Below are 10,649 nucleotides of genomic sequence, written 5' to 3'. Positions count from 1 at the left end.
CAAATTAATTACCGAAAACACACACAACGGGACCTGCTAATCTACATGGGTTTATGTCTCCACAGAATACATAAAGTTAATGACAACGAGGTCAGTTACAGTTTTCAAGAATGTTACAAGTACAACCGCATAAAAGTCTCCAGACTGCAGTAGTTTAAAAATTGCTTTCAATTCTTTTATCAAATAAGCATAGTAATAAGGGAGCTATTTTACAGAGAGTAAGCAGCAACGGAGAGTCTTAAGTCTCAAGAAAGAGAAACATAATACCAAGTCAAACTCAGCTATCAACAGCCACCACTACTCTTCACGTTTTACTTTGTCCATGAGACACGGAAAACAAAACCTGTAAGACTGACTGCTTCCATCAAAGGGAATTGTGACAAGTTTTCCATTAAGAGAAAGTCAGTAGTAGAACAACTTTCTTCAAAGAAAGAACACCACCAGCCATTCATATTGCATTCTAGGATGTAGTGATACTAAGGTTACACTGGAAGGACAATCTCTCCAGGAATAAAAAAAAAAGGTTCTTAATACAATTTGTAAAGTATAGTTCATTATATCCATTGTGCTTTTCAAACATTTATGTTGCAGGGATCTTTGGCAATCCAAATTCATCCACCAATACACCATCCTGTAAGAAAGAAAAAGAATGGGTTAACAACTTTCCACCAACTGGAATGTCTCACAAAATCTTCCTTACCATTTCTATAAAGTTTCTGTATCTGTAAATGCCACCGTGTGACAGCTGGAATCAAAGTGTTCTTCCTCACTGCAAAGCTCTATTAAAGCCCCAAAACCAAACATAAAGATGACTTTCTCATGGTTTTAAGAAAAACTATTACTAGAGCTGTAATGGTACACTTAAATTCTACTTGCAGGCTGAAAATGTTTCATATGAGTTACAAAATGCCATTTTAGTTCTTTCCTTTAAATATAATTAGGAGCATTGAGTACCCTGTATTCTGTTATATGTAGCATCCATAATACATAAAACATGAACAAAGGGTTTTTTACAAAATATTAAAAAGGTCCTAAATAGAAAGCAACAAGATTAATCCAAAACAAACAAAAATGTAATTTGCTTTTAAAAAGCAAAGGACTCACTTTGTTTTTTGTGTCTGTAGGAGTGACCTCTGGGATTGCTGGAGCAGATGCGGCTTCATCTAAGTAGGAATTGTCTTCATCAGCTAAAAGCTCATCACCTAATGCATCCAGTTCTGAAAGGGAATTATCCTGGTTGAAAAATTATGCGAGAAATTCCTTTTGCAAAAGAAAAGCTGCTCTTACAAAGAAACAGGATTCATACTGAATGCTTACATGTAGACTCATTTAGCTTTAGTCATCTGTTGGAAACACACACACACACACACACACACACACACACACGTGAGAGAACCTTGTTCCCCGCCTTGCAGCATTCCACTGCTGAGTATCTCATGTTTGCCTCAAGCTCTTGTTATTGCTCTTAAAGGAAATGCAGCTTTAATGTTTTAAAAAGCAATTTTTTAAAAACACATTTAATGCACTTGACTTACCAAATTAAAAATCACTGTATGATGATTTTTACATTCAGTTATGCAAAAAATCATCCTCCCCTTTCCTCACCTGCTTCCAAATCATCTTCATCAATCTCAGGTGTTCCATAGCTACGACTCAGGGCCTCCTGGACTTCATTGGCTTCTTCCATCATATCCTCCAACTGATCTTGTATGTCCTGAGGCAAGAATCAATTTCAATTGGTCCATAATAAATCAAATTCTATTTAGTAATTCCATCATACAAAGCACTTGATTCTTTTAATGCATAAATAATTTTTGAAGCACCATTAATACAAGTCAAGGCACACACATTCAGTGCTAGTGTGGCCTTAACTACTGTTAAAATTATAATACCTGTATGAGGTAGAAAAAGAGGAACCTTGAAACACCTCTGCAAAATCCTTCCAAGAGTTCTTCAGGGAAAACTGAAATCCTCTAATAAATTACCCAGAGTCCACCATTATCTTGAAAAGCAGAAAAGGTATGAAATCTAGACAAATTAAATCTACCATCTGGAGAATAAGCATTAACCTGAGTTGTGCCACAGCAAAATTTAGAAGATATTTCAGTGCACTTACTGGCACTGTACTTGGGTACAAGCAAGGAGACAATAGTTGCCTAAAGGTTTACAATGTAGGCCATGTAACAGCACAGGAAAGAGAACTTGAAGGAATTCAGCACTGGCATTGGATAGGAGCTTAAGCACAGCATACATGAAATTATATTTAAAGATCTTATGAGGGGGCTATGCATTTTATGAAGTCAGGGCCAGACCTTGCTGACCTCTTGAAATTACATTTTATTGTTTGATTAGTGGTTTTTTTGGGTTTTAGGCTTTGTTCTTTTTATTCTGGCACTACCTTGAGTAAAGGACTAATCTGCATGGGGAAAAAAGAAGGACAAAAAAAGCATTATCAGGAAGTATCCACTAACATTTATGCTGAAGTGCAGAGCAGAGGGAGAGATTAAAGATTAGCTCAGCAAGGAAACAATAATCAGTACAGTAAGTCAAACAACTGATTGTGCAGTACCAGAAAAATCAGGAATGATGATGGTGGTCCCACAAAAAAACAGATAAACTCACATGAACTAAAATAGTCAGCTTACCTTCAAGTTACATAGTCCACTCACCACTATTTCAGTACATTATTTCTATTCTTTAATCCTTTAAACTATAGAAGCTCACCTCGATTTGATCAATCTTGACTTGCTTGTAGGCTTTCTTCATTTCTTTTACCCCCAGTTTCATTGCATCCACCTAAAAGAGAGTCAAAGCACATGCTTGTATCTGATGTAGCACACACAGATTAAGTAAGTGTGAGATTAATATACTGGTACCGTTGTCTTTGTATCCTTCAGTGCCTGAATAGTGTAATTAGCTTGTTCCATATTAAAAGACTGCTGTGACAGATTATCTCTCTGTTGTTCATACCTGTTAAAAACAAAGCAAATAATGGCTTTAAAATGCCACACTAATTACTACCACAAACATTCTTAATTTTTTTAAAAACTGAAAAATAAGCAGCAGTGGCTCTGCACTGGAGCTCTGCAGGGCAAGGGGGAGGGGGAGGACAGGGAAGGAAAAGGAAACCATTAAGGGTAACCAAAAAGAAGAGGGAGACTTTAAAAATCAAGAAACCATCCCTCTCAAAGCTAAACTTGTATCAAATCAAGAATGTAAACTGTGTCAAGTTAACCAAATGAACAAAAGCGTAAAAAAGAACAATGAATCCTTCAAACATTCAAAGCAGGAGGTCTGCAAGAGAAGGATAATCCAAATACAAAACCTGGACAACTAATGTCTAAATATATTACTGTTCAGCAAGATGGAAAAGAGATGACTGAGGGGTATGACAACAGCCTATTATGAGGGGCCCAGTGACTGTAAATGGAAGAACAACTGCCAAGGAAGATGAGCAGGCAGCATAGTCAAAAAACAGAAAAACCCCCAAATCCTAAAACCCAAAATCAAGCAGTCTTCCTCACAATCTCTAACTAAGCTATTGCATTCCTTACTGTATGATATTTTTGATGGTAAGAGTTCACAAATACTTAACAAGTAATTGAGTAAATCCATAAAGGTACAATTCATCTGTGGGATATGAAATCCGAGATGCTTTGGCTCAGACAGCATCTAAGATTTGCAGTTCATGTACTGTAAGATATTCTAATTAAACATTCCTGAACACTTGCCTTGTTCTGACATCCTTTCCTTTGGAACTATTGCTGGACACTTTTCAAGACAGTATACTAGACAAGACCAGAGCACAGGATCATCTATCCTGTCCACTTTGGGGTTTTTGCATGTACACAATTACCTGACTACATCTGCTCAAGTCCTCCAGGGTGTCCACAAGAACAAGCAGCTTCCCAGTAAACCAGAGCAAGGTCTTCAAGTACACAATTTACAATAATCAAATAATACAAACTGAGGCAATCTCAGAAAGTTTAGGAGCCAAACACAGCTGTAATAATGACCAGATTTAGGTCATCTTGTACCAATACAAATTTACACACTCACATACAGATAACAAATAAGCTGTTACAAAATCTGTAAGAAGATGATTCCACAAGGCTTGTTCAGCAATTCTTTAAAAAAATGCTCAGAAAAGTATTGGAAAGATAAATGAAAGCATGCCACCCCTCCTTAAAGAAAACAGGCTTTTACTAATCACAACCTGAGAGTTTTCAACTTACATTCGCTTCTGCTTTAACACTCTCAATGCTTTCTGCTTTACTGTATTCTGAAAGACACAATATTGTCACATTAGGAAAAATACCTCACTTTACACTTGATTATACTATTTAAACCTAATGCATTAGATTTAAGTTTTCCAAAAGATTCCTCAGTTACCAGTGCCAAGAGTTTAACAATAGTCACATTCAGTGTTTGTCCTGCATTAATGATTAACCAAACAGGCAAGTACGTGAAGCTTCTAATAGAAAATACTTCGAATTCCTGGCTTTGGAATTATTTTTTCAATGAAAAGAATACTAAGTCAAGCTTAGTCCAGCAGAACCATCTTTCATTAACCCATTTTAATGGTCAGCATCAAATAATACTGCAACAGGTGCTTTACCAATACTGTTTATATCAGATATGTTTATTATCAGACACATTTTGTATTTTAAGTTCATCCCCTTTAAAAATGGGTTGTCCTGCTCCCTTTAGTGCAGACCTTTTTATTTTGGCTGATGAACAAAACTGCCTCTCTATCAGACTTAATTAAGAGAAGGAAGAAGGAAAGCAAGTTACTTCTGATGGAGGAATTTACGTTACACTTCAGAAGAAATAAAAACCAATGAAAATGCTGTTCAAAGATGCATGTCTAATAAAAGTAATCTTGCAGCATCTTACATATTCCCTGCATGGCAAGATGCAAACCTAAGAGCCTGATGAACTGGTTAAATCACCCCACTACATGACAAGAAGTGTGAGTCACATCCTCTCGTGCTTAAATCCCAGAGAACACTCTTACCTTTGCAGGTCCTTCTCTCATCTTCTTCATTTGGTCCTTGTATTTCACTAGTTCTGCATCAAGCCTAGCGATTTTCTTGTCAATTGACTCTGCTCTGCTATCCACCTTTAATACATGATGGGGAAAACAAACAAAACAACTTTCATTAAGGTTTTATTCAGGTATTGGACAACAAAATGAAAAGCCTCAGTTGTATTATGTTTCTAACTGAATTGTTTCTTCATTCAGTGGTTTTATGGAGTTTAGATTTTGCAAAGAATCCAAAACCAGAATCAACTGAAACAAATCCTACAAGGAGCACAACACTGAGGTTGCAGAAAGCTCTGCAATTGTAATGTGTTCTCATATTTTTGAGATGTTCCCTTGCAAACCCACTCAAGTCAGTTTCCATTTAAGGATTTCTGATAACATTCAGTGCAGAGACTAAAGTGGAGTGGAAAAACTTGTAAGTGCACCATGATGGCAGGTAAGGGGGCAATGCAAAAGTGAAAAGGATGTGCTCAGCAAGGCTCAAGGTTTATTTTTGATGGGCAGAGAACATTAATCCTTCAGAATGATATCTGGATTACTGGTTACATCTAAGAAGCTCAGACTTAAAACATTTCTCCAAAGGTGTCTAACTGCTTAGCCAGAGAGAGATGCTGTTTCCATCAGTTCCCATAGCCAGGACACAGCAGTTCCACCTGGCAGCTACAGTGAATTCTTTCTGTGCTTTTGCTCAAAATCCCAGTAGAAGTTTCGGAGCTCAGTGAGAGACCCCCAGCAGCGAGCCCTGTCAAACCCTGGGGCAATGCATACCACAGAGCTGTCACTAGGGAGATGTTCTGACCCTACAGCATGAGAGGGTTAAAGATGGCAATTACATAACCAAGAGTGGCTATAGGTAATTCTAACACCAATAAATCATAAAAATCAAAAAACCATGAACTGATTATCACAGCATTTCTCTGGAAACAAGAAGATAAAGCTCACTCACTTTTCATACCAAGGAGCCTCTCTAGGGATTAGAATATAATGACATTCCAATTACGACATGAGACTGATAAGCACGAATTTACAATTCTGACTTGCTAATGCTGTGGCTGAGCACATACAATTATGTGGATTTTCGTTTTGGTGTTTCAATGACCCTTCTAAAACTGTGTTCTATGACAGCAACATGGATTTGCCAGAGGCATCCTGAGCAGAACAGAACGTTTGATATGATCACTCTACACAAGACATGAAAGCGTCTGGCACAGCTGGCATTGAAAAATTTGTATTAAGCTTTCAATTATGCCAGATATTTTACTAATAGCAAGAAAGATATTTGTGATTATAAAACTCAGTATGTTCAAAGCATAGCACCTCCTCAAGACCTTAAACAGCTAAATGCATCTTTGAGATCAGCCTCCATAGGGGAAAAACAGTTATTTGGTTTATTTATATAATGATTATTTTAAGAAGTACTAGCAGGAAAGTGAGACAAAGCCTCCTACGTCGATTAACTAGGTACAAATTTCACACACACATTACAATGGAACTCAGCTTTTAAAAATGAGACTGGACAGAAGAGGGGATAATGGATCTAATTTACCCAGAGAAAACTAGACTGTGTATTAGGACATAAACACCTCCTGTCTATTATTCACAAATAAGGTACACCGAGTTATATTTCATTGCTACATATTAGAAGGGCCCCAGTTTACTCAGAAGAAAGTGATCCTGAAATTTGACACTGTTGTCACAACTATTAGCCTTTTGTTCCTAGGTTTTCTATTTACTGCTCTGAAAAACCGTAAGTTTGGAGTGTTTTTTTCACAGAAGAAAAAGCAAACACACAATTAATGCCACGCTTCCTGATGCATCCTTCCTCCTACCGGCCTCGTGACAGCCTTGAGTCATCTGATTGTGCTCTGCCAGCAAGTATTAAAAAACTGCCACTGAGTGCAATGAATTTTAGACATCTAAGGTTGCCTACACAGGAAAGAACATCCAAAGCATAGGCAGGATTACTGCCTAACAGTTGTCTCCATTTTTACCAAGTGTTAACTATGAACATTAATCATCACTCACAAATACAAGTTTTCCTAATGACCATTTAATGGCTAATTATCACTGAAGTAACATGGTAAGAGATTTCACAAAGCAAGGTAGAGGAAAACGTGTCTAAGACAGAAAACACCACAGAAGTGACATTACTTGAGCCTCCAAACTGCTGAATTTAACAGGGTAAATAAGCAGTGCAAGTTTTTTATCTCTCGCACAACTCTCTTCAATAATTCACATGTCATTTAAGAAAAATAAAATTCAATCATATCTGTAGTCCTTTAGTAGAACCTATATTAAGGACTTCACTGTTGTGAAAATGAACTGAAAATAAAGCAAGTCTTTCACAAACCAGGAAAGTTACTGTATATAACTTGAGAGAAAAAGTTAATTCATAAACTTCAAACTTGTGAAAGGAAGCATGTTTCCCATGTTCACTAGTATACAGAACTGTCTTAAATTTTAATTTCGTTCACAGAAATTGCAAGGCATTGAAACAGGGTGGTTTAAAGACTTCCTGTGAGACACACCCTCACTAGGTATGCTTACAGCCCGCCCTTCATGTCTGAAGAGCTGACCAACACAGGCTCTTCATTTCGTGCTTTAAAAATCACCCTGTAACTCATCATTGGTTGCCAGTCGTCACATACCTAAAATAAACTCTGCTTTTCAGTTAACCTTCTGTCTTGTATAGTCAAATTTTCAGACAATACAATTACAAACAACTACAAGAGGATCAAAACTGCATTTCAGCAGATTTTTTGAAAAAAATCAGAAAAATTGCTGGTGTTTCCCATCAAAACAGCTCTTTAAATTACACTTTTACACATCTCCAAAATCCAGTGGGTCTGGAAAAGCTCTTAGTAGAAGACAGCCTCCTGGCATACCTAAATTTTCTTTTGATTTGCCACAACATTAGAAAACAGACATTAAGCTGGAACTGCCAAAATCAGCATTTAACAGATTTATATGGAAGTTGGTCGTTATTAGGAAAACAAGGTTTCCTGGTCTTCAGCTTATATTGCCAAAATAGCAAATTCAAGTATTAACAATAGGATCTCAGATGTATTTTTGGAGTTCAAGCCATCCACCCAAGTGTTTACTGGCAAAAATGAGAAAGCTAATCCTGATTTTCAATCAGATGGTTTATTCACTTATTCTAATGGGCTTAATATTGCTAAAAAGCAATACAGATTCTTCACAAGTAAAATAAGGTACTAGGAAAAACACCACGAGCACTTCTCTTCCCTTATCAGCCAGTGGCATACACAAGAGACTGATATGTAGGCAGCACTGACAAATATTTGGTATTTTACTTACAGAGCCTTTTCATTGGGTAGCAAAATAAATCTTCTGGGAGGAAAACTGTGATTTTCCACAGAAATATTTGTTGTCAGGTTCCAGTGACAATGCTCAGTTAACCTCCCTTTACACCCCAGCCATTGCTGACCTTTCATCGGACTCGTTAACCACTGAGGCAAATACTCAAGACCTCCGTGCTCTTTCTTCACCTTTTACGCAAAAAGCTGTAAAAACATCCTACAGTTTTCTTCTAAAACTTTAAAATAAAAAAAACTACTATGAAATTACAAGATAAATCTTCTTAAAACTTTTCCTTAGCCTTCTTTTCAGGCAGTAGTTGTAAAGTGTTCTGCTGTGTGTTTCCTCAGCATTTCCTACTTGATCTGGGTTTGTTTATCTGTCTGTCTGCACACACCTTTGGCAGCGACTCTTCAGCAACCCAAATCACCCAGAAGAGACAGAACAGTCTACATCAGTAGGTGGGTGGGAATTGCCCTCCCACTCTGAGTTTTGGACACAGACTGGTTTTCTTGCTCCTGTCCCTGCCTTGCCAGGGCTCAGCTTGGCAGAAGGCAGCGATGGCAACCAGAGAAAAGGCGCCAAGCAGCCCCTTAGGGAGCCGCTCCTTCGCACGGCAAACAAACACGGGCAGAGGTGAGAACACATACAAGGGTACCCACCAGTGGGCTCCTGCTCATGTTGAGCTGATACACAGGGCCACGCTAAAATACTTGTGTGTGTATATAAACACGTACAAACACGCTGCACCAAAACGCAGCCGTGTGTCTGTGCACAGTGAATCAGAGCGCTCAAGGCCAGGCTGGATGGAGCTGAGCCTTCGCTGAAGGTGTCCCTGCCCACAGCGGGGGTGGAACTGGGGATCTTTGCGGTCCGTTCCAGCCCCAGCTTTTCGGGGGCTATGCAGGGCTATGCAGGGCACAGACACTGTGCCCGGGCACAAGGACACACACACACCCGGGCACAGGGACACACACACACAGCCGGGCACAGGGACACACACACACACCCGGCACAGGGACACACACACACACCTGGGCACAGGGACACACACACACACCCGGCACAGGGACACACACACACACCTGGGCACAGGGACACACACACACCCGGCACAGGGACACACACACACCCGGCACAGGGACACACACACACACAGCCGGGCACAGGGACACACACACACACAGCCGGGCACAGGGACACACACACACACAGCCGGGCACAGGGACACACACACACCCGGCACAGGGACACACAGCCGGGCACAGGGACCCACACACACACAGCCGGGCACAGGGACACACACACACACCTGGGCACAGGGACACACAGCCGGGCACAGGGACACACACACACACACACCTGGGCACAGGGACACACAGCCGGGCACAGGGACCCACACACACACAGCCGGGCACAGGGACACACACACACAGCCGGGCACAGGGACACACACACGGGCACAGGGACACACACACGGGCACAGGGACACACACACGGGCACAGGGACCCACACACACACAGCCGGGCACAGGGACACACACACACACAGCCGGGCACAGGGACACACACACACACCTGGGCACAGGGACACACACACACACCCGGCACAGGGACACACACACACACCCGGCACAGGGACACACACCCGGGGACAAGGACACACACACACACCCGGGCACAGGGACACACACACACACCCGGGCACAGGGACACACACCCGGGCACAGGGACACACACACACACCCGGCACAGGGACACACACCCGGGCACAGGGACACACACACACACACACACACACACACACACTCGGCACAGGGACACACACACCACCCGGCACAGGGACACACACACCACCCGGCACAGAGACACACACCCGGCACAGCTCTCTGTGCCCCCGCGCCGCCCCCGCCCCTTCCGAGCCGGGCCGGGCCGGGCCGTGTCCCGCGGCGCTCTCGGCGGCCCCGGGCGGGCACTCACCGTCCCGATGCAGTCGGTGAGGCTGGGCGGGGGCGCCTTCGGCTTCGCTTTGCCGAAGAAGCGGTTCATGGCGGCGATGCCTCACAGTCGCGCCCGAGCCCGGCAGCGGCGGCGGCGGCGGCGGCAGCGGCGGCGGCAGCGGCGATTCCCGACCCGGAACCGCACGGCCAGCCCCGCCCCCGGGGCGGGAACAGGGAAGAAGGAACTAGGAAGCAGGAACCGGGAACCAGGGAGCGCTGTCCCGCAGGCGCATCTCCGAGCTCCCGGCCCGTTCCCCGGCCTCGGCCGCGGCCTCACAGGGAGA

The 10,649-nt window shown here is 42.0% G+C and overlaps 1 protein-coding gene across 1 annotated transcript; it reads right to left on the bottom strand.

Moving 5' to 3' along the window:
• Positions 1–31: 31 nt before the first annotated feature.
• Positions 32–10,524, bottom strand: CHMP5 (charged multivesicular body protein 5). The gene is made up of 8 exons (XM_071553561.1): positions 10,346–10,524; positions 5,018–5,122; positions 4,236–4,282; positions 2,877–2,970; positions 2,725–2,796; positions 1,606–1,714; positions 1,105–1,217; positions 32–631 (listed from the first exon to the last, which is right to left on the bottom strand). The coding sequence occupies exons 1-8, from the start codon at positions 10,412–10,414 to the stop codon at positions 581–583; spliced, it is 660 nt and encodes a 219-aa protein (XP_071409662.1). The 5' UTR covers positions 10,415–10,524; the 3' UTR covers positions 32–580.
• Positions 10,525–10,649: the final 125 nt, after the last annotated feature.

The sequence above is a fragment of the Pithys albifrons genome, chromosome 4, assembly GCF_047495875.1.
Source record: "Pithys albifrons albifrons isolate INPA30051 chromosome 4, PitAlb_v1, whole genome shotgun sequence".
In the NCBI taxonomy this organism is placed as follows: Eukaryota; Metazoa; Chordata; class Aves; order Passeriformes; family Thamnophilidae; genus Pithys; species Pithys albifrons.
Note: the sequence above shows the minus strand (reverse complement) of the source record. Positions and strands in the feature narration are given on the sequence as shown.